This window comes from Anneissia japonica, unplaced genomic scaffold (assembly GCF_011630105.1).
Source record: "Anneissia japonica isolate Jap-2015-1 unplaced genomic scaffold, ASM1163010v1 scaffold1258_len173354_cov150, whole genome shotgun sequence".
NCBI classification, from domain to species: Eukaryota; Metazoa; Echinodermata; class Crinoidea; order Comatulida; family Comatulidae; genus Anneissia; species Anneissia japonica.
Window position 1 is genome coordinate 31,817 of NW_022754736.1, and position 25,311 is coordinate 57,127.

Sequence of the window (25,311 nt, forward strand, 5' to 3'; positions counted from 1 at the left end):
ATATATATACATACAACTTACCCATTTATATTTATATCCTACAGTATGTATATATATATATATATATATATATATATATATATATATACATACATACTGTAGGATATAAATATAAATGGGTAAGTTGGTCTGGTGCTGAATTAGCTTTATGACTAGGAATAAAAAAGTTTTGAGTTAAATAATTAATCACTTGACCCATCATAGTAAAAGTGTGCTTACCTAATTGACAGTAGACACCAGTCCACCCTGGAATACAAGCACAAGTGTACCCTGAAACTGTATCTTGACATGTGGCACCATTCACGCAGAGGTTGTAAGCGCAAAAATCTGTGACTGTCAACAGAGTATAAGAATCATTATTTTATTGTTTGAATCCAACCTCATGATTTATAGATACTGTATGTTTTTAGGGTCATCTATAATTTCCAACATTTCTGAAAGAGTATAAAACATACTCTTTGGGGGGAGAGGCATATGTGTAGCCTTAAGATAAAATGATGATTTCAAAATTACACAAATCAATATTTTATTGTGTATTCTTTCAGGGGGAGGGATGGGGGGGGGGGGGGGGGCGACAAAAAAAAAAATCACAGAAAATAATATGTTTTGTACTCTTTTGAAAATATTGATCATTGGATAATGTTGTATTAGTATAGCTCATTTAAATAACATATTTAATTTGTTATTAAATCTGCAGGAGTGGATTTAATTGTTGTTGGTTATTAGTTAAGGTCATTGTTATCTTTATATGGCCAGAATATATGTACGGGTGGTTTTTTTTTAATTTATAAGGAGGTATGTTAACCTACATTGTGTGTATAGGTTATGAAAATCTTGTAAATTTGAGAAAATTGTTTTGGGTATAAAATACCAATACCATTATTTTACATGCAACTTTACAATTAATTAATATCATTGATTAATAATGATAATAAACTTATTTTTATACAGCGCAGAATGCTATAAACCTCTATGCGCTTTACATTAAAGCAAAAGCCGTAACAGAAGTTAAAAAAAAAAAGATGATTAAAACAGTGAGCGAAAGTCTTTTGCATCAAAACAAAAAACAGGATTATGCCTTCTTCACAATGGGTGCCTTGGTAACCAGATAAACATTGACAGGTGTAACCAGGTACTTGTTCAATGCAAGTAGCACCATTTTGACATGGGTTGGATTGGCATTCTTGGATTGCTACATAAAAGCAAGGTTCATGCACACCATTAGCAAAAAAACAATCTTATCAAGACTATAGCATTGCAGCTGATATTTTGACAATTTATTCATAAACAATGCACACACACACACATACACACCCCCCCCCCCACACACACCCACATCCACACCCACCCCCACACATGCATTACATAATCAAGACAATCTCAATGGTTCCTAGGCTGCTATTGCTACTTCCATTGACATTTGACCTATTTTACCTGTTCCGCAGTGGTTTCCCATGTATCCAGCAGCACATGTACAGGTGTAACTATTAAATAAATTATTGCAGGTGGCCCCATTCAAACACGGACCTGGTAAACACTCATCCACATCTGTAATAAAAGGTGTAGCTACTGGTAAAAAATATGTACCTATAGATGCTATTTGGGAAGACCATTGCTATTTAGTCTCACATGGGCTGTGACAGAAGCTGTAATTGTATAATATTTTTTTGGTTTCATATAATTCAATATTCATTATGTTTTGTATTGTTCCTATTTGTGTTGTTCACCTGAACAACTACACAAAAAAACTGGGGTGTAGTCACTGCATAGAGAGTATATCTCCAACCTGTGCTTGAATACCAAATAATCCACAGGGCGTTTATGTGTATAATTTTCCACCTTTAAATGATTCAAGGGATATGTTGTTTACCACACTTGTTCCCTGTATTAACCATCCTGTTTCACAATTCGCTTCTGGATATTTCATGACATATATACAAGTGTAACTACAGCCTCACAAAGAAGCCCATAGCATAGCATGGGCCTTTTTTCAGGGTAGTGCAGTATACACACTACATGAATTTCGTACAACTAGACCATTACCTACCTGATTCACAATTGGTTCCTGTATATCCCATGACACATGTACAGGTGTATCTATTAACTAGATTGTTACAGGTGGCTCCATTCTGACAAGGTCCTACTGAACATTCATCAATATCTGAAATAAAAATAAAAATGAGATATGAACTTTCTTTATTTAATATCATTAACGATATGTGGCAAAGACAAGCCAAACCAGTCACTCGTCGCAAATTGTGTTTCAGAGAAAATGGCCAAACCATGCTGGAACGTCAAATTTAAAAAAATCTATTTTATTGCACTAAACTAATCTTTACACATCTATACATCATTCTATGCTGTTATTTTCCCCATTTTCAATGCTAAAACAACACTTTTTAAGGATTTGATGATAGTTTCTGCATGAGAAATGCCTGAAATCATAAACTTTGAAGGCTGATTTCTCATATATTGTTCTTTAAACAGCTGTATGTTTAAGCACTTGTAACTTTCATTTTATAGCTATTATTTTACTCTCTGACACTGTATTAATAACTCAAAATCGATTTTTGCGACGAGTGACTGGTTTGGCTTGTCTTTGCCACATATAATACTAAACTTCATTTAGGTCGATTAAGTGCAAGGCCCAGTAACTTATACTATCTTGCAACTTTAAGTCACGGCTTAAGACCTATTTGTTTTCCCAATGCTATTCACATGTATTGCACCTTTGATCATATTTGGAATTGGCGCCATATAAAGTTGAGATATTATTATTATTATTATTATTATTATTATTATTATTATTACCTTGGTCATTGTAATAAAATAACATGGAATACATATTCAGTTCCTTTGGAGAGTTTACTTGGAAAATGTGCTGCACATTGGTATTTGATTCTACTAGGAACCTACTTACTTAGACAGACAACACGAATAACGTTGCTTATCCTAAGGAACAAAACAAGTGTCAACCTAGGTGTCTAGATTATTCAAAAACCATTCTTAGTTAAATATTACCTATTTCACAAAATGGTCCAATCCATCCAGGAACGCAAAGACATTGGAAGGAGCCAGGTCTGTTAAAACAGGTTGCACCATTGGAACAAGGAATTGTAGCGCATTCATTGATATCTAAAGGAGTTGAGATTCAAAAGTGATGCAGAAACAATTTACATGAACCTACAGGTGCAACCAGGTGTTGTGAAAAGTAAAGATGTGCCATAAAAAATGTCTTGTTTCCAAAAAAGAAATATGCTACATCAATGCCAATAATAAGTAAGTTGAGATAAAATGGGTGCGCCTAGACACTCAATAAAGGGGTTATGCTGAAAAAAAGGATGTAGAACCAATAATTTTCTAATTATATTTTCTTTCTGTAAAAGTGCTTTAAAGCCAAGACACTGTACAATGGTGATGCGCCCAAAAAGGAAGTGGTAAAAAAAAAATAGCTAAAGAAAGTAACAAGAAAAACGTGTGTTAACACAATGAGAAAATATATATAGTCAACAGTATTTAAAGCAGGTGCAAAATAGAAGTGATGTTTTGGACTACGACAAAATCAGTTTCCACCTTAAAAAATTGAGGTATAACAAAGACAAGCCACTGCAAAATATGTGCAACAAATATACTGAAGACACCAACAGGTCAAGTTGTCAAGAAAAGAGTGAAACTAAGCTATATAACCCAAAAAACAAAACAAAAAAACACAAATGACGTAATTAGGAGGTGGTTATCACATACAAGAGCAGATTACATATCATCCTATCGTGAAAGTTTGCTCAACATTAGCAATTAAAATTTTTCTTCCCAGCAGTGAGCAAAATATCTTTCATAAGTAATATTCTTTGTCTCTCATTCTCACAGTACACACACCGCCTTGGGCAAACAGCTTGCTCTAAGTCTCTTATTAATTGGAATGGCCAATCTTATCGGCCCACCCAGGATAGAGGCGGAGCTATAGGTAGTACTCTTATGTGATGATTAACAACAACCTAGGTGTAAGAATTTTTCTTATTGTATATGTACAAGCAGGCTGCCAAGCAAATGTCATGAAGTAATTGCCCTCTTTCCAGACTTTAGGATGCCATAAGATCTTTTGGTGCTGAAATCTGGAAAACCTTTAAAAATTCCTCAAAAATATTAAAAAGATGTTATCAGCTTCTAATTCAGTTTTTTTTTAATTTACAGATTTTTTAATACAAAAAGCCCTGTTAAATATTGTTGACTTTTTTAATTAGCTTCAGTAGACAAAGCATCTAAAATATGAAATTGTATTGTTGATAATTGTTTTAAAGAGAAAAAACTTTTTTGTTTTATTGCAATTAACTTTAACAGGATTAAGAAACTAAACTAAATCTATTATTGTCAATACTATTATCTTTCTTGAATACATAAACAATTAATGTAAAAATATCATGCACTTTTAAAATATTTGATACCTGTTTCACAATTGAAGCCAGTATACCCGGGTGTACAAGCACAGGTGTAAGCATTTACTAAATCAGTACAGGTGGCTCCATTCAAACAAGGTAATGCTGCACATTCATCAACATCTGTAGTTTGGAAGTATTATAAAGATTACACAAAGAAACAATAAACAAACATTCATCAACATCTGTAGTTTGGAAGTATTATAAAGATTACACAAAGAAACAATAAAAAATTACAAAAGAATTGACAAAACAATGGGGAAATTCTGGAATAATGCCATGCATTAATGGCATCAGTCCACAGGCATCCAAGCACAACGTAAAACTATTGTAAGGTACAACAAACATATTTAATAATAATATAACAATATGTTAGACTTATATGCCAACAAGGGCTCTAAGCGGTTCACATTATTACCCCTGGTCATTTCAAGCACATATGAAACACATACTCAGCTCCCTGGGGAGAATTCCATAAAGTTGCTGTCGCAATCAGTGCATTTTGTGTTTGAGCCTACCAGGTACCCACTTGTACTCCTGGGTGGACAGAGACAACTGTAGATAAAGTGCGTTAGCCTAAGGACACAAGCGTAATGCACAGCGAGGCATTGAATCTCCGACCTCAAGGTTGAGAAGTACAACTGCAACCACTGCACCTAACCGCTCCTATTTCAGATAACAGTTTGGTCTATCCAACAACATAAAATAAAGCAATTACTAAACTGAGTGGATACCTGACTAGCTAACTAGATCATTACCAACCAAATTCACAATTGGTTCCTGTATATCCCATGACGCATGTACAGAAGTAACTATTAACTAGATCATTACAGGTGGCTCCATTCTGACAGGGTGCTGCTGCACAATTATCAATATCTAAAAATAAACATTTAAATTACTGAACAATTGCTTTGGTTCATTTATGACATAGCATTATGTCAGTCATATAGTACAGCCAGTGGCATATATCCAGGAGCATTGGGGAGGCTGATGGGGGAAGCTGATGGGGGAACAGAGTTGAGGTGGTGCTTCATATTATTATTATGTGCTTCATATTATTTTTAATATTATTATTATTATTATTATTATTCTTATTATTATTCTTATTATTATTATTATTATTTTTATTATTTTTTTAAAAATTATTATTATGTCTTTGCCTTTATCATTGTTTCTCTGGTAGGCATCTTGTACAGGGACATGTTCCCATTTTTGCCTACCAGACTCATTTTGTTTTGAGTAAACTAAAATTATTAATTATGAATTATAATTGAGCGGATTTAGCTGGCAAACTAAGGTGATATCAGGTGATTTTTATGGAAATGAATATTGAGAGGATAGTTTTTTTTTCACCCCATCGTTACCCAGCTTTACCTACCTGTTTCACAATTGATTCCAGTATATCCCATGGCGCATGTACAGAAGTAACTATTAACTAGATTATTACAGGTGGCTCCATTCTGACAGGGTGCAACTGCACACTCATCAATATCTGAAATTGAAAATTAAAATTATAGTTGATACATTATAGTTGATACATTTTACACTATTGTTGTTAAAGACAACTAGAATCGCTAGAAAGGAAGATTAGGTATTTCTTTACCACACTGAATCCTTGTATTTACCTACCTGTCTCACAATTGGTTCCTGTATATCCCATGGGACATGTACAGGTGTAACTATTAACTAGATTATTACAGGTGGCTCCATTCAGACAGGGTGCAACTGCACATTCATCAATATCTAAGATTAAAAAATAAAATCATACTTGGTGTAATTATTACAACTCTTGCTTTTGAATGGTTTTTGTCCTCCTACATTTAATGAATATATCAAAATTATTGAAAGATGTGAGGGCAGACTTTTACATTGGAAAGTGAAAAGCAATACATTTCTAAATTCTGTTTTTGTATCTTTCCCTAAGCTATGGGAACAAGTACCACCTGTAATTCAAAATTCTTCATCAATCTCATCTTTTAAATCTGCTCTAAGTACTATATTTCATTATATTAGTTGTACTTTATTGTATTTTGTTTGTAATTTTTAGTTTAGTGCTTTTATATTTTTGTTTTTGTATAATTAAAAAACCTGATTGGTGTTCAGTTCATTTTTGTATAAGGTGGAGTGAGTGCAGTATCTGTTTGGGCTTGTGCCTATTCTCACTCCGGGCTTAAATTGTACTTGATGATTGCCAAATAAATATTATTATTATTATTATGCACAGTGATGAAAGTTTCTCTTTACAATTCTTAGTCCATGTGCCTAAATGGAAAAATAAATATATTTATCAAAACCACATTTCTAATCTTTGTTACCTATTTCACATAATGGTCCAGTCCATCCAGCAACACAAACACATTGAAAGGAACCAAGTGTATTAAAACAGTTTGCTGCATTCATACAAGGATTTGGAAGACATTCGTTGATATCTGAAGTAACAGGGATTTAAAAGTGTCAAAAAATTAAAAACTGAAAAAATGTGGATTGTTATCAATCCAGGTGCATGCAACTAAGTGTAGTGGACTGATAACATAAAAAGCCAGGTGCAGTCATGTGTAATGGAAAGACAGATGTGCCATCACAAACCATAGTGTATTGACAAAACAAACGTTTCTGGTGCACTAGTAATAAATGTTTTTGAAATGTTAATTAAAGTTCTTTTCAAACATGTATTAAAGCTAAACAACACCATATGTTGACTTGCACAAGAAAGAAATATTCAAAAGAAAGAAATAAATTATACATGAGCAAAACTAGATTGATTGGAAACAATCTGTTTTCAAAGCAGTGCAATAAAGCATTCAGAGAAATGGTGCAAAGAAAAATAGAAAACTTACAGGACTATGACAAAGCAAGTTTCCAAAAATTTTTGGGCTTGAATGAGAATGGTTTGGTTTATCCAACAGAATTTACACAACTATGATAGTTTACCTATATTACATAATGTTCCAGTCCACCCAGCAGCACAATTGCATTGGAAAGAGCCTTGTAAATTGACACAGGCAGCTCCGTTCAAACAAGGATTAGTAGAACATTCATTAACATCTGGAAAAATATAAGAACAACATAAAACACATTACAAGGAAAACAATGGAGTTTAGATGAAAAACAGGAGTGGTTTGGTTTATCCAACGGAATCTACACAATTATAATAGTTTACCTATATTACATAATGTTCCGCTCCAGCCAGCAGCACAATTGCATTCGAAAGAGCCTTGTAAATTGACACAGACAGCTCCGTTCAAACAAGGATTTGTAAGAGAACATTCATTAACATCTGGAAAAATATAAGAACAACATAAAACACATACGTTACAAGGAAAACATCGGAATTTAGATGAAAAACGGGAGTGGTTTGGTTTATCCAACGGATTCTACGCAAATATAATAGTTTACCTGTATTACATAATGTTCCGCTCCAGCCAGCCGCACAATTGCATTCGAAAGAGCCTTGTAAATTGACACAGGTGGCTCCATTCAAACAAGGATTAGTGGGAGAACATTCATTAACATCTGGAAAAACATAATAACAAAAAAAAACACATATGATACAAGCAAAACAATGGAACGTAGATGAAAAAATGGAGGGGTTTTGTTCATCCGATTGGGTTTACACAACTATGATAGTTTACCTGTATTACATAATGTTCCACTCCAGCCACCAACACAAATGCATTGGAAAGAGCCTTGTAAATTGATGCAGGCGGCTCCATTTAAACAAGGATTAGTAGGAGAACACTCATTAACATCTACAAAAATATAAGAACAAAAAAACATGTACAATACGGGAAAAATAACAGAATGTAGATAAAAAATGGGAGTAGTTCAAACAAGGATTTGTAGAACATTCATTAACATCTGGAAAAATATAAGAACAACATAAAACACATACGTTACAAGGAAAACATCGGAATTTAGATGAAAAACGGGAGTGGTTTGGTTTATCCAACGGATTCTACGCAACTATAATAGTTTACCTGTATTACATAATGTTCCGCTCCAGCCAGCCGCACAATTGCATTCGAAAGAGCCTTGTAAATTGACACAGATGGCTCCATTTAAACAAGGATTAGTAGGAGAACATTCATTAATATCTACAAAAATATAAGAACAAAAAAACATGTACAATACAAGAAAAATAACAGAATGTAGATAAAAAATGAGAGTGCTTTGGCTTACCCAACGGAATCTACACAACTATAATAGTTTACCTATATTACATAATGTTCCAGTCCAGCCACCAACACAATTGCATTTGAAAGAGCCTTGTAAATTGATGCAGGCAGCTCCATTTAAACAAGGATTAGTAGAACATTCATTAACATCTGGAAAAATATAAGAACAAAAAAAACACAAGACATACAATACAAGCAAAACAATGGAACGTAGATGAAAAAATGGAGTGGTTTGTTCATCCGATTGGGTTTACACAACTATAATAGTTTACCTATATTACATAATGTTCCAGTCCAGCCACCAGCACAATTGCATTGGAAAGAGCTTTGTAAATTGATGCAGGCAGCTCCATTTAAACAAGGATTAGTAGGAGAACATTCATTAACATCTGGAAAAATATAAGAACAACATAACAGATACAATACAAGGAAAATGTTTTAGCATAGTATTTAGAAAGTAAAACAAAAGCAACATGAACTGTTAAAAATAAAATAAATCTTACCTAATTCACAATTGGTTCCAGTATACCCAGGTGGACATTCACAGATGTAAGCATTTACTAAATCAGTACAGGTGGCTCCATTCGAACAAGGCAATGCTGCACAATTATCAATATCTGTAGTGTGGAAAGATAATAAAAATCACACAAGGAAACAATAAACAATTAAAAAAGACCAAGATTTAAAATATTTACTGACAACCTCCTTTGAACACTAACAGTAACAAATGAAAGTATATTTAAAGTAGGTCTTTCTGTGCTACACCAATTTAGTACTACAGTAGAACCCATATTAAAAGGACACTGTCGAAAGTGTCCCCTTCATAGGGGTGTCCCCTGAATAGAGGTTGGCAAAGTGTTAACAGATGAACTTTTTTTGTTTCTTGATCAAAATGTGTCCCCTTAATTGGGGTGTCCAAAAGGGGTTCTAATGTATAATAGTCAGAAAAAAATAATTACTGTGACTGACAATAAAACAATAAATATGGGTCGCATATTGCAAGAACTCATTCAACACAGTTAGGATAAGTAATGAGGTATTTTAAATACATATATATATATAGAACAGAAAAAAATAATATTTTCAATAAGTACAAAATAGTACACAATTACTTACAAAATTTATGTCATTATCTTACTATTTTTAAGTATGTTATTAGCTTCCAACAGAAAATTATAACAAAAACATATTTAGCTTGCCAAATAATGGTCACATAGTAATAGTTTTGTGAATTATGATGTATATTTTACTTGTTTCACATAATGTTCCACTCCAGCCAGCCAAACAATTGCACTGGAAAGAGCCTTGTAAATTTATACAGGCTCCATTGATACATGGATCAGACAAACATTCATCTTCATCTGCAAAAATGTAGAAAACAAAACAGAAAACACAATAAATAGTTTAGCAAAATGGTTAAGAAATCACAAAAAAAAAAGTGCTAGAGAAAAAGTTTACTAAAACGAAAAAAACAAAAAAAAAACAACAAAAAAAACAACAAAAAAAATTAAAAGAAATAGAAGACATGTGGGCAGGAATGACAAACGAATCATTTATTTTATTGAGCCCTCAATCTTCATTTAACATACCACATGTAATATTAGGTGCACTGTGATCCTAGGTAGGCAACTGATATACATGTACAATGTTACAAGAGTAAAGCTACAATTTGTACATAGCTAAAAGACGCTGTCGCAAGATGCTATCATAACCTCAAACAACAAGCACCTAAAACATTGTCTTTCTATCATTTTCAACAAATAACTCTTATCAGATTCACAAGTGGTAAAAGTTATAAATACTAATAGGCCTATAAAACAATATTTTGTCATCATCCATTTTATGATTTTTTTTTGTAAATTAGTGTAAAGCGCATAGGGACAGTGCAATGTAAGTGTCAATTTATTATTTCCAGTACAGTAATTAGAAATGTAACTCACCAATTTCACAATTTGGGCCGCTGAAACCTTGGGCACAAGTACAAATGTAACTACCAGGTGTGTTTTGGCACGTCCCACCAAACTGACAAATGTTACCGGCGCATTCATCAACATCTAAAATACACACACTCAATTTAATTATATGTATTCATAGTTAAGTCACAGATCCTATATACAAGACCTGTGGTTATAAGATAACCGTTTGATAAAACTCATTTTGAATGCACAATCAGTGAAATCACAGATCTTATTACATACAGTAGAATCTGTGGTGCAATACAAGCCATGCACTAAGCAGGTCATGTGATCTGATATGCAGTTTTTGATTGGATACTTGTGCTCAGAAAATAGAAACAAAGAAGAGTGCTGACACACAAAGATTAAGGCTGAAAAACTTGGCAGAAGAAATATATATTGAAATGAAATGATGGCAAAGCTCTTAAATAGATGCTGTTGCAAAGACAAAAATAATTTTTGATCATCTTAAAATATCAATGATAGACTCCATGTTACTATCAGATAATGAGGGAGTTTTACCTCTCCTTGCAATAATGTCAAATTAGAATTGTCCTTAAAAAGGGAAAATCTGAAGCTGCAGCCTTCCTCATTTTCTGTGTGTTCAAAATCATATAAATTATTATATTTTTTTCTATTGATTAAGTACATAACAATTAACAGTTAACCTTTGACCGGCTTTATGAAGCAATATCAAATAGTCAGCTGGTAACTTACCACATACAAAAGGTACATATAATTACAATAAATCATTGAATCTACATTAGTCATGTTTTTTTGTTATTTTTTAGCGCATCACAGACAATAAAATTAGCACTAAAGTTTTAGGAAAAAAACTAATTGTTCTATACTAATTTACTAAAGATTAGAAGGTTAATTATATACTAAATAGTATTAGTATTTAGTATTAGATACTAAATTAAAATCAAAATATTAGTTATAAAACACCAAACTAAAGTCTACAACAAAACCTAAATAGTAAATTACAAGTACATGCAAACATAACAATTTCAATTTAATTCTAATACAAAGGTCCGCTGCCATTGTTTTTCACACTTATTTTATAAATAGCCTGCTTTTACCGTAAATTAGTTTCTTGAGAATAAGCCCAAGAAAATAAATTAAAGTTAATCATCATACTGAGGTAAGCTTTTTTAATGATCTAAACAATGTTGGACGGCAAGATTTGTACTCCCTTCCCCACTGTGAAGTTTCTTCATAGACATGACAGGTTCTGGTAATTAAGCATCATCAAAAAAGTTGTAGTTATTATAATAAACTACAGTGCTATTTTTTCCATTACTCATCAATTTCATCACAGAAAAAGAACATGTGATAAAACTGATAATTACACAGTCGGTAATCATGCTGACTCAACTCATGCACTAAAAATAACTAATGAAATAAATCTATGGTATTTACAAACAAAATATACTTAAATATATATTGTACATGCATGTGTTATACAAAGTTCGACCAAAAAACCCATGCACAATTAACAATAAAATAATATTACGACAGACTCCAAAAAGATAGTTCATGATATGCTCAACAATTGTACATTATTTTTTATCTATAATAAGAATAATAATTGGAATTTCCATATATGAAATTCACAAGCAAATCTCTTTTCTTGTGCCATACACAAATTGACTGAAAAATTCATATTGTGGCTTTTTTCTCTTGGTACTTTTTGGAGTCTACTATTAATACTATATATTGGTACATTGAGATTCTACAAAACTAAATAACTGTATGTAGCCCTTTACGACTACTCTCTCCAATGTGGGATAATAAAGTTGTATTGTATTGCACAAAATGCACTGAAGTGGACTATAAGTAACAATCTTTAAATGTAACAAACTGTATATCTTTTATGCAAAATTCAGTATTTCTATATTATTTTTATAGGTTTATCACAGAAAACATACAGAAAACATAAAGAGAGAGTTTGTGGAAGATGCAAATTATTGTTTACTACTGTATGTGTCAAAATATTGGTTTGAATAAGAAATGTTGGTTTATCTGCTAAACAAATTTTACCGATAATGATATTTGCATTTAAGTTTAAGTGCATCATTATTCTTGAATAGTTGAATTTTCTTTATTTACTTTTACACCTCAAGGTTATACAAACTTCTGACAGATTTTTTTAAAGCCATGATTAAATAATCACCTTGATCACAGAATGTTCCTTGGATGCCGTTAGGACACAAACAGCGGAAAAAATCAACAAAATCCTCACACGTACCACCATTCTGGCAAGGGCTACTAGCGCACTCATTCACCTCTAGAAAACGTACAATCAATTCAAAGGTACATATACAGTTTTTTTATTAATGTACATCAGTTCTTTCACAAGAAGAAACTTTATTTCAGTGATTATTTGAGACACGTAGCATCAATCGAGTTGATTTAATTTAATACTTTACATTTGACTTTTTTTAGATACCTATAAAGCAATGTTTGCATAGATAACCATGGTACAAAAAAAATCACCTTCAGCACAGACAGTTCCTTGGTAGCCTGGAGCACACGTACATGAATATGCACCGATTAACTCAATGCAAGCTGCGCCATTCTGACATGGTGAACTAGCACACTCTCGCACCTCAATTTCGCAATTCACACCTGACCAACCAAATGGACAAGTGCAGTCATAACGATTGATTCCATCCATGCAAGTCCCACCATTTTGACAAGGAGTGCTACTGCATTCCTGTATTCCTATTGCACAATTAAAGTTAAGATTGATTAATTTTAACTTTTTATGTATTATTTTTGTTAAATCCAGCCTGTAAAAGACCTATAATTACACTCATACAGTTTTAAGTGTTAACTTCTTGCAAATATACATTAGAATTTTTAACCAACAAAAGAACAAATATTATTACACAGTTGTAAAGGTTTTCTGAAATAAAGCCACATTGCATGTACTGGATTAACAATATTATTAAATCGGTAAGAGGTAAAGTAGGAGAATAACCCATAACTTGCAGCGTCATTGTGCTGAAATGCATAGCCGCCAAGAGGGGAAGCTGTAACAGGGGCTTTTTAGTAAATTTTTGTTGTAGGCTGATAGACACAACTCCTGGAAATGCAAACATTCATATCACCTTGATCACAGAATGTTCCTTGGACACCATCAGGACACAAGCATCGAAAAAAATCAACAAAGTCTTCACAGGTACCTCCATTCTGGCAAGGGTTACTACTGCATTCATTTATCTCTACAAAACGTACAATTACAACAAGGATATGGAATTTCAAAACTTTGTCAATAAAACATGTGTGGTACAAATAATTTTAACATACAAAATGGCAGATTTTGTGTTGAAAATAAAATTCAAAAAGCTGAAAATACTATAAATTAAAGTTTTTATCCTTAATGTCATTAACATTTTAAATTAATATCATTAAAATTTAAATCATTATTATTATCAGTATTATTATTATTATTATTATTATTATTTTACTTTCTAAGTCAATTGTGACATCATCATTGTAACTCGCAATGTTTGTGTTTCCGATTCCCAACTGTGCACTAATTTTTTCATTAGTGCACAGTTTGTAGGCCGGCCCTTAGGAATTTTTTCCTTCTATTAATCTAACCTTTGCAACTATTCTAATTACTTATTGTATATTTTTCACCATTAATTTCCACCATCATCTTAATCAAAGCCATCATTATCTGGATTAAATTTTCTAGTATTCATATAAATCACCTTGATCACAATACAGTCCATTAAAACCAGGTACACAGGAACAGTAGTAGCCATTGATAACTTCTCATTTGTTTATGTATGTATACACACATAAAATAAAAAATGAGAAAAATTTACCTGACCTTTTTTAAGAGGGTAAAACCTTGAATTTTGAAGAACTTTAAAAGTCATTAAAAGACATACAAGTCAGGTAAGCTCATCTCCCGCCATCTAGAAATCGAAATTTCTACACACATAATACACACATAAGGCCTATTTACTGTAATAACAATGGGGAAAAATTATCTGACTGTTTTCAAGAGCAGAAAACCTTGAATTTTGAAGAAAAATTAAGTTCTTCAAAATTCAAGGTGTTCCCCTCTTGAAAATTATTATAATGAATCAATGAACCCAGAGAAAGGGACGTTCGAGTTCTTCCCAGGAAAATATTGATTTCTAAATGGTGGACAATGAGATTTCCCGACTTCTGAAGTATTTTTTAATGACTTTAATTTAAAAGACACCTCAGAAGTCGGGAAAGCTCATTTCCCGCCTTCTAGGAATCAAAATTTTCCTGGGGAAGAACCCCCGAACCCCCCTTTCTTTTTGGAATTCATCGATTCATGGAAAATTTGTATGCTACTAATTTTTTTTAAATTGTTATGTATGTATACATACATAAGCCCTATTTACTGTAATAACAATGGAAAAAATTACCTGACCGTTTTCAAGATAGGAAAACCTTGAATTTTGAAGAACATAAAAGTAATTAAAAGACACGTCAGAAGTAGGGAAAGCTCATTTCCCGCCTTCTAGAAATCGAAATTTTCCCGGGGGAGGAATGTTGACCCCCACCACCTAGATTTGATTCCAGATCTGCATGATTCATATTCCCATTCATCTTATAAGCAGTGGCGTAACAGGCGGGCTGACGGAGCTGACGGTTTTTAACGGGCTGACCAAGCCGTCGTACCGGGCTGGGTAAGAAGAGAAAAGAAAGAGGGAGAGGGAGGGAAAGAGAAAGAAGGGGAAAGAAAAAGAAAGGAAAAAGGAAAAGAAAAAGAGAAGAGAAAAATAAAGACAAGAATAAAAAGGAAGATATAATGAACAGATATGGCAATACCCCGGCCTGCAACCCCTTCTCCACTTCAAAAAGTGTCCATAGCGCATTTGATCTAAGCCGCCAGGTATTTTCCGCAGTGGCGTAACCACCAGGGGGACAAGGGGAAAATATCCATCTGTGGAAAGTCTTTCCCCATTGAATGCCCTTTTCACCCAGGAAAGTGCCTGAAAATCTCAAATTTTAAATCGCATATTTTGTTGAGGTAGGCCAATTTCCTCTAAAAATTGCACATTTTAGGGAGGTTTGATCAATTCTGACGAAATTAGTATTAAAAAAACAAAAGTTTTTCGCGCGCATTTTCTAAAGTTAAAGCTTTTGCTTGCTCCTCTTTGCCTTCTATGTTATAACACATAGTCCCAAACTCAAGAAAGAAAATTTAAGATAGATCGTTTTACCTAAAAGAAGGGCCTTGATGTGTAATGATGTTGAAAGAATATGTCTGTAATAAATAAAGCCATAGGGAAAATGCTTATATTCTGTTTAAAAAAACGAGTGTGGCCATATATAACATAAGAGCATTTCTTGTTGAGGTAGGCCAATTTCCTCTAAAAATTGCACATTTTAGGGAGTTTTGATCAATTCCGACGAAATAAGAATTAAAAAAACAAACATTTTTCGTGCGCTTCGCTTGCATTTTTTAATGTTAAAGCTTGAGCTTGCTCTCCTTTGCCTTCTAAGTTATAACACATTGCCCCAAACTCAAGAAAGAAAATTTAAAATAGATCTTTTTACCTAAAAGAAGGGCCTCAATGTGTAATGATGTTGAAAGAATATGTTTGTAATAAATAAAGCCATAAGGAAAATGCTTATATTCCGTTTTAAAAAACGAGTGTGGCCATATATAACATAAGAGCATTTCTTGTTGAGGTAGGCCAATTTCATCTAAAAATTGCACATTTAGGGAGTTTTGATCAATTCCGACGAAATTAGAATTAAAAACACAAGAATCTTTCGTGCGCTTCGCCCACATTTGTTAGGGTTAAAGCTTGTGCTTGTCCTCCAATTGCCTTCTAAGTTATTTAAAAACATAATAGTCCCAAACTTGAGAAAGAAAATTTAAGATAAATCGTTTTACCTAAAAGAAGGGCCTCAATGTGTAATGATGGTGAAAGAATAGGCCTATGAATTGTAATAAATAAAACCACGATGAATATGCTTATATTTAGTTTCAAACACACGTGTGTGCCCTATAATAAAATAAGCCATGTCGTATTGTTTTCTATATGGGAAGGGAGGGGAGGTATCACACCAAGTCATAAATTACCAAACCGGGAAAATTATTACCTTTGCCCCCCCACCCCGACCCAAGACGCACCTGCTTATAAGTGGGGCCCCCCCACTTTGAAAAACGTTCCGTCGGCCCTGGCCATATGCAGGTGACACCCCTATTAAGGGGACACTATTTTGGTCAAGATGGTGCCCCTTAATAAGGGTTCGGCTACCTAGGGGCTATTTGCTCTGTCTCTGTCTGTCATATTATCTCTGTGCTATCCATTTGAAATTCTGTGCTACACATTTGCAAGACTGTCCTACCTTTGAAAAACTGTGCTATCCATTTGAACGTCTGCGCTTTCCATTAAAAAAACTGCGCTAAAACTGCGAAGCGCATTTGAAAAAAAAAAATGTGCTATCCATTTGAAAGTCTATGCTACCCCTTTGCAAGACTGCACTACCTTTAAAAAACTATGTGCTATCCATTTTAAAGTATGTGCTTTCCATTTGAAAAACTGCGCTAAAACTGCGATGCCCATTTGAAAAAGTGTGCTATCCATTTGAAAGTCTGTGCTACCCATTTGAAAGATTGAGGCTTTCCATTTACAAGACTGCACTACCCATTTGAAAAACTGCGATACCAATTTGAAAAACGGCGAGACATATTTTGTAAAACTGTGCTACCCATTTGAAAGTATGTGCTACCCATTTGTAAGACTGTGCTACCCATTTGTAAGACTGTGCTACCCATTTGTAAGACTGTGCCACCCATTTGTAAGACTGTGCTACCCATTTGTAAGACTGTGCTACCCATTTAAAAGAAACTGCAATACCTATTTTGGAAAACTGTACTACCCATTTCAAAGTCTGTGCTAACCATTTTTAAGACTGTGCTATCAATTTACAAGACTGAGCTACCAATTTGAAAAACTGCGATACCAACTGTGCTACCCATTTGTAAGACTGTGCTATCCATTTACAAGACTGCACTACCCATTTGAAAAACTGCGCTACCCAATTGAAAAACTATATACGATACCTATTTTGAAAAACTGTGCTACCCATTTGAAAGTCCGTGCTACCCATTTGTAAGACTTTGCTACCCAATTACAAAAAACTGCGATAGGCCTACCTATTTTGAAAAACTGTGCTACTCATTTGAAAAACTGCGATACCAACTGTGCTACCCATATGAAAGTCTGTGCTACCCATTTGTAAGACTGTGCAATCCATTTACAAGACTGCGCTACCCATTTGGAAGACTGTGATACCCATTTACAAAAAACTGCGATAGGCCTACCTATTTTGAAAAACTGTGCTACCCATTTGAAAAACTGCGATACCAACTGTGCTACCCATTTGAAAGTCTGTGCTACCCATTTGTAAGACTGTGCTATCCATTTACAAGACTGCGCTACCCATTCAGGGCCGCCGAGAACGACCATAGGGTCCGGGGCAGATTTGCTGCCCGGCCTCAACAAGGGAGAGATAACTGTCACTGCCACAAATCACTGAAAATGACAAGATGTTTTCCTTCGACGTTCTATGATATTATGGCTAGTCTATTTAGTTATATTAAAGCAACTGTACCCATTTGAAAAACTGCGCTACCCATTTGAAAAACTGCGCTACCCCAATTGAAAAACTATGATACGGTACCTATTTTGAAAAACTGTGCTAATCATTTGAACAGTGGCGTAGAAAAGTATTTTTCATTGGGGTGGGGGTATGATTGGCGTGTTAGCCAGTGTCGTAACAAGCGGGGGGAGGAGGACTGCCCCTCTCCTGACGGTTCTTACCGGGCTGACCAAGCCGTCGTACGGGGATGGGTAATAAGAGAAAAGAAAGAGGGGTGAGGGAGGGAAAGAGAAAGGAAAAGAAAAGGAAAGAAAAAGAGAAGAGAAAAATAAAGACAAGAATAAGAAGGAATATATCATAATTACCAGACTCACAACACCCTGCAACCCCTTCTCCACTTCAAAAAACTGCCATAACTCCTTTGATCTATGCTGCCCGATGGCGTAACCACTGAGGGACAAGGGGAAAATATCTATCTTTGAAAAAATCTTCCCCACCCCTTTATAAATGCCCTTTTCATTCCCTGAAAGTGCCTAAAAACCTCAAATTTCATTGGCCAATTTCCTCTAAAAATTGCACATTTTAGGGAGTTTTGATCAATTCCAACGAAATTAGAATTAAAAACACTGGGGGACAAGGGGAAAATATCCATCTTTGGAAAATCTTTCCCCGCCTCTTGACAAATGCATCCTCTGAAAGTCCCTAAAATTCTCAAATACTTTGCGCGCATTTCTTGTTACAGTAGGCCAATTTCCTCTATAAATTGCACATTTTAGGGAGTTTTCATCAATTCCGACGAAATTAGAATTAAAAACACAAAAATACTTTGCGTGCTTCGCGTGCATTTTTTAGGGCTATTTTAGGTTTATCCTTTTAAGTTATTTAAACACATAATAGTCCCAAACTCAGGAAAGACATATTTAAGATAGATCGTTTTAACCTAAAAGAAGGGCCTCAATGATGAGGCCCATTGATGGTGAAAGAATATGTTTGTAAAATAAAATGCTTATATTTAGTTTCAAACACACGTGTGTGGCCTATATTATAAATAAGATAAGCCCTATATGTCGTATTGTTTTCTATATGGTGAGTGGGGGTGGGTATGGTAAATTGCTAACCGGGAAAATAAATACCCACTCTGACCCAAGATCCCTGTTACGCGCCTAGTGTTAGCGCCAATGTGTGCCCTTGTGCGGACAGGGGATGTGCCCCCCTCTGAAGCTGGAAAACTTGTTTTTACAAAATAAATTGATGCAATTTGCTATTATAGGCCTAATCATTTAATTTTAGGACATATCGATATTTATTAGGCCTATCCTTTTAAATTTCGTATGACCTAAGGTGTGAGACTACCAAATCCAAAAATACAACGGTCACCCGGGTGCTACGGGTGCACCCCCTTGGATACATTTCCAATGTTTCATCCCGGGAGATGCTGAATTAAAACTCTTTGTTCAAACCACAAACCATACAATGAAGTCAGTAACTCAAAACAATTATTATTTTAAAAATGTATAAATGATGTTAAAAATGCTTCGTAATGTACTATGATGTAATAATAATAATAATAACAAAATTTATCATATTTTTCTATGTTTCCTCTGTTATTATTCTGTGTATTGAGACCCACTCGATAGATTGTCATGATTTACTGTACCTGTAGTTCGCTTTTGGAAATCCTGTCTGTGTTGTTTTTACTTTTACTGAGTTGTTTATGTCGTATTGGAGACGAAACAAATGGAATGAAATATAATGAAGTCCAACTAACAAAAGTTATATAATATTTTTAAATTGAAATCTAAAATCCCGACTCATTATTCTCATTGTTTTTACCATCGTAATATGTTTTTACTCAAGTCAGTCTTCACTCTTGGTACAACCGCTGAGCTTATTCCCAGAATGATAATCGGTATTACAAGTTAATTCATCTGTATTACCGGTACTTTTCTTTGAATAACCGAATGATCCGATTCGCGTAAGATGTCCACATAGGTTTCGGTATACTGTACAAAATACAATGCCACTGTGTACAATAAAGATATCTTAGCCTGGTTACGTAACACCTAACTAATCCTTCTAATGGGTCACAGTATTGCCAGTTTGTTTATTTCCCACCAATTAAAATATTAGACTAGAAATTGCAAATTGCAAGTGAAGTGCTGCGAAGTACAACTGCATAAAATGTTCTTCGAACACAATTATTTATGCGAGTCAAGTGAAAATAATGAATAATAAAAATATAACAAATAATATGAGCACGACCCATTGTCTATATTAGAACAGCGTTGGTACCGTGTACAATAGTGTTTTGCTGCAGTGACATCTCTCTGCTGCCGACTCGCTGCTGCTGGCGATATCTTGCTGCTGGCGAATCGATCTGCGCATGTGTATAAAATGGTATTTATTGCCGAAAACACTATGCCAGTCTACAACAAGCGTCGCCTAAATGTAATAATTAGCACGTTGAAATAGGCTAGTAAATAAGTTTAACTGGGTTCGTAAATAATATTGGCCTCAAAATATTGTGGCTGAGACATGAGCCGATTAAACGGAGAAATAGGAAACCTAGAAATATAGTAAAAACGCTGAATAGTACTCCAGCGTCGCGACATGCCGACGTTGGTACGAGTAGGTTAGTCTACAAACGTCGCCTAAAGTAATTGATTTTACCCGGCAGAACGAAAGAAGGAAACCCCGCTTTTCAGTTGTCTTGGGCGACTGTTTTTTGACAAACAATGACCTTTCAGAGGTCAAATTGCTGTCAAGAATATGAATTGGCTGATTCGCAGCAACTTTTCGATTTATTTTTTTTTATAATCCTCCTTGTTAACTTATAACTATAATTAATTAGCAATCTCTTATTTGAAGTTAAATTTCTTAATTTTATATATTTCGTGGATTCATTGAATATAATATACTATAGTAATTAATTAATTATTTTGAATAAACCAATATATTACTCAACAACAATCAAATAAAAAAATATGTAGGGTTAAATTTTAGGTAATGTATATTTTTTACTCTTCGCATATCGGACCGAGTATGATGTACTATGTTGAAAGTTTAAAATAAATCATTTTTACCTTGAGTGTACCGTACTCGTGTTGTTTGTGTTTTTCTATCTTAAAAAAATAATTAACAACTGTAAGCTTTAACTTCGAGATATTAGATTTTGATTTATTTTATATTGTGGAGCAGAGCCGTCTTTATTTTTATACACTAGAGAAAAACAGACATACAGATACCTTTTTTTTAAAATAAAAGGTATCAAAACTTCTTTCCATTTACCTACTTTAAATAATGATTGTGATTTACAATCGCTTACAATAATACCTATTCATCCAATCTATTCATTGAATAAAATAATGTGAATAATAAAAATCCTGTTATTAACTGTAATATTTAGTTTCCCAATGCTATATTGCGGGTGAGTTGGCTGTTTGCAATTTATTACAGAACATGCAGATTTTTAAGCAAGAAAATCGACGGTCTATACAGGTCTACTTAAATAACCTGTTATATAACACCTCGTAATCAGAGAAGGATAAGGCTACACAGATGAAGGCCACTTAATTGCTGACCAGCTGATAGCGTCATGATTTCAACTTCGTGCTTATTGGTCAAAGAGTGAACTACGTCACGGATTGCAGGACAATGCATTATTGACCAGATGACAACTTCATGATGTCAACTTCGCGTTTATTGATCAATGAGCTTTTGGACAAACACTCCCAATCACCTTGAAAGCAACAGTGCTAAATCGGTTTTTAATAGGTAACAAGCACATCTGTAGAGCTGCTAATCTTTCTAAACCGCTCCTAGAGCGGTAACCTAACGTTAGTTTATCGAGGGCGGGTCGAGCTAATGTATTGTCTATATCAAGTTCAATAATAATACTCTCAGCAACATGTAATATCTGGGATAAGTCATTTCTTAGTCGATATGATAAATTGGATTTGGTATATAGGGCAACACTACCACCTCCTTTGTTATCCCTATTGTTATACAGTATATAGCTGTATAATTATTCAATTGATATAATCCACTGAGCCATTTCTCAGTCAATCCAATTATCGAAAATTTGTAGGTCATGTTTGCAGATGACCTCAAGATATATAAAATAATTTCCAGCATTGAGGACTCGCATGCACTCCAGGCCAACCTTGACAAACTCGGACATTGGGTTACCAATTGGAAAATGTCGCTGAAGTCTGAGAAATGCAAAGTACTCTCTTGTACACTTAAAACTAAACTAATTAATTTTAAATACATGATTTCTAACGAGGTACTTGAAAATGTTGAATGGCATAGAGACTTAGGCATTTTTATTGACAAAAAACTAACGTTTGCTTTTCATGTTGACCATGTCGTTGGCAAGGCCAACAGGTTACTTGGGCTCATGTGGCACAATTGTCATAAATTTCCTCCAACCAAACAAATTGCACTTTATAAATCCCTTATCCAACCTTTATTTGATTTTTGTTCAGTTATCTATAATTCCATCCACTATCATCTAGAATTGAAAGAATCCACGGTAAGTTTTTACGTTTTGTCGGCCCAGAAACCTGTTGGCCTTGCCAAACTCCTAATATTTCTCCAAAGATTAAAAGACAAATTAATGACCTACTTTTTTTTATAAAAGTGTTTAAATTCAATGTTTACCTGTAATATTGTTTCTAATTTCTATCTTAATGTCCCTGTTGGTAGACTTCGTTCTAAGCCTATTTTAAATGTACAATTCTCACGTGTTAATGTTTGTAAAAATGGTATTTTTTGTAGACTGTCTTTGTTTTATAATAATTGTGTTTGTAATAATCCTGAATTTGATATTTTTCATTGTAGTTTCTCTAAGTAAAGTCTATCACATTTGAGTCTGTAAAATAACTTTAGGTTTTCCATTGATATTGTGTAAGTTTTTATATTTTATATTTTCATCCTGTAATTGGTGTATACACTGTTGGATGTGCAATAAATAAATAAATTTATAAAGTAATCAAATCGAGATAAGTAATTTGTTAATTTGTCAAATTTTCTTATAATGCTTCTGCAACTTAGAGAAAAGATTTTAAAATAACCGGAGTCGCCCAGGTCATCGCAATGTTTGGTTTTGAAATCGTCAATATCCATGTATTTGTTTTTGGTATAAATTGGTATAATTATACCGAAGCTGTCATCATCATTATTTAATTGTGTAACAATACATTTAATACAATAAGTAAAAGAAAGAAAGATAAATGATAAAATTAAATAAATAGTCTAGTACATACCACTGTCACATGTGTCTCCCTTCCAACCAGGTGAACACTGACATTCAAAGCGATTCTGGAGGTTGAAGCAATTCCCACCATTCCGACATGGTGCACTGAGACACTCATTCACATCTAGCAAAAATATCAAAATATACATTAATATACTATAATCTGAATACAGTATATGTAAAAAATATACAAAATATAGATGCTGTAGTGACCTACAAATTTAGCAGGGCTGGAAAAAGTGCACAGCCACATGACCAGTGATAGGAGGCATCAAGAATGTCTTAGAGGCATTTTGGAGGGAAAAATAAAAAAAAACAACTTTTGGGCTATATAGTGTACAGATAACATCGGAGGCATTTTATCGACACAGTTTTCATGGTTGGAGGGACAATATTTTCTTGGCCTGACGCTGGCTACCAACACTTTGGCCTTTTTACAATATTAGGATAAAAAAAAATATCACATATTTCATCACTTCTGGCAGTTACAATCATGTTACATACACATTCAGATTATTTTTAGCATGAAATACATCGAACATTCAGAGATAAAACGGTAAAAATGATATAAAAACCAACGAAACAGGAAATAATCAAGCTCCATGTATTAAAAACCTATAGAATAATGTAAGCTATCAAACTTTTTAGGAACTTCAAAGTATTTTATTTTTAATTTTATGAGCAATATGCAATAAAGTGTTTCTAACCAACTGTACAGGTTTCCCCTGTCCATCCGTTGATACATTGACAAGAGAATTCATTGATGAGATTGGTACAATGGCCATTGTTTTGACAAGGAAATGATTGACACTCATCAACATCTATAAAGAAAAATATTATTAATAAAATTAAATCCTTTATGTTCTTCATTTAATAATTTATGCATTAAACATTAAAAAAATACAAATAAGATTAAATGCAGAATAAACAATTAATAACCGGAAAAAACCTCCTCAACTAGACACCCAGTATTTCTGATTCTAATCTTCCAGGCTAAAAAAAGTGATGTAAACTAAATGGTAAAAACTATCCCCACCAGATAGCATTCCCAGTATTTCGTAAAGGTTTAGAGCTAGAAATAGAAATGCTGTATACCATCCTTATATTACTATTAATTCCCGGGTTGCTGGAAAACAACATATATACAGTACAGCATATTGCCATAAGATTTTGGGGTTTCTTTGAACCAGAACAAAGCTTGGTAATAACTATTATTTGCCTTCGCAAAATGACCCAAAGTATCCAGCAGGGCAAATGCATTGGAATGATGTGTCCACATTCATACAGATGCCTCCATTTTGGCAAGGGTTATTTCCACAAGGATCTACAACTGAAATTGTGATTATTTAAAAAGTTATGACAAGTATCAAATGAAGGTTTATCCAAATTTTTGTCTTATTCTAGTATTTATTGTATTTGGGAAAAACTGAAAAAATCTCATTTGATGGCTCTTAATCTAGATGTGAAATTATTGGCAACGGTTCAGAGAAATAAAGAAGTTTAAAGATATCTGTCTGCCTATAGTAGAATCTGGAAAACACATCATAAATTAAATTGAAATATTAAATTGTTCATTAAAAAAGGATCAATGTTTAGTGAGTACTAACAGATTATACTTAGGACTCTCATTAGCACACTGGGAACCTGCAACTTATCTATCACTACTGGAAGTTAGGTAAAATGTTTGGTAATAACTATATACTACTTACCTTCACAAAGTGACCCAAAGTAACCAGCAGGACATACACATTGGAATGATGTTTGCATATTCACACATGTGCCTCCGTTTTGACAGGGGTTAATTTCACAAAGATTTACAGCTGAAATTATGATCATTTAAAAAGTTATGATGAAAGTATCAAATAAAGGTTTCT

The 25,311-nt window shown here is 33.7% G+C and overlaps 1 protein-coding gene across 1 annotated transcript in view; it reads right to left on the minus strand.

Moving 5' to 3' along the window:
• The window catches only part of LOC117123219 (neurogenic locus notch homolog protein 2-like), a 28,095-nt gene extending 2,836 nt beyond the window's left edge, over nt 1-25,259 (minus strand). Inside the window, exons 1-28 of the mRNA XM_033269068.1 lie at nt 25,147-25,259; nt 24,658-24,767; nt 24,145-24,262; nt 23,448-23,561; nt 13,680-13,793; nt 13,063-13,290; nt 12,740-12,853; nt 11,867-11,948; nt 10,549-10,676; nt 9,859-9,969; nt 9,112-9,225; nt 8,881-8,997; nt 8,645-8,758; nt 8,411-8,527; nt 8,066-8,182; nt 7,830-7,946; nt 7,594-7,710; nt 7,365-7,478; nt 6,749-6,862; nt 6,063-6,176; nt 5,812-5,925; nt 5,196-5,309; nt 4,443-4,556; nt 3,022-3,135; nt 2,048-2,161; nt 1,435-1,548; nt 1,079-1,192; nt 220-333 (exon numbers count right to left, since the gene is read on the minus strand). Of these exons, the coding sequence (XP_033124959.1) occupies nt 220-333; nt 1,079-1,192; nt 1,435-1,548; nt 2,048-2,161; nt 3,022-3,135; nt 4,443-4,556; nt 5,196-5,309; nt 5,812-5,925; nt 6,063-6,176; nt 6,749-6,862; nt 7,365-7,478; nt 7,594-7,710; nt 7,830-7,946; nt 8,066-8,182; nt 8,411-8,527; nt 8,645-8,758; nt 8,881-8,997; nt 9,112-9,225; nt 9,859-9,969; nt 10,549-10,676; nt 11,867-11,948; nt 12,740-12,853; nt 13,063-13,290; nt 13,680-13,793; nt 23,448-23,561; nt 24,145-24,262; nt 24,658-24,767; nt 25,147-25,204 (3,244 nt within the window). The 5' untranslated portion in view covers nt 25,205-25,259. The remainder of the gene's footprint in view (nt 1-219; nt 334-1,078; nt 1,193-1,434; nt 1,549-2,047; nt 2,162-3,021; nt 3,136-4,442; nt 4,557-5,195; nt 5,310-5,811; nt 5,926-6,062; nt 6,177-6,748; nt 6,863-7,364; nt 7,479-7,593; nt 7,711-7,829; nt 7,947-8,065; nt 8,183-8,410; nt 8,528-8,644; nt 8,759-8,880; nt 8,998-9,111; nt 9,226-9,858; nt 9,970-10,548; nt 10,677-11,866; nt 11,949-12,739; nt 12,854-13,062; nt 13,291-13,679; nt 13,794-23,447; nt 23,562-24,144; nt 24,263-24,657; nt 24,768-25,146) is intronic.
• Between the last annotated feature and the right edge of the window lie 52 nt (nt 25,260-25,311).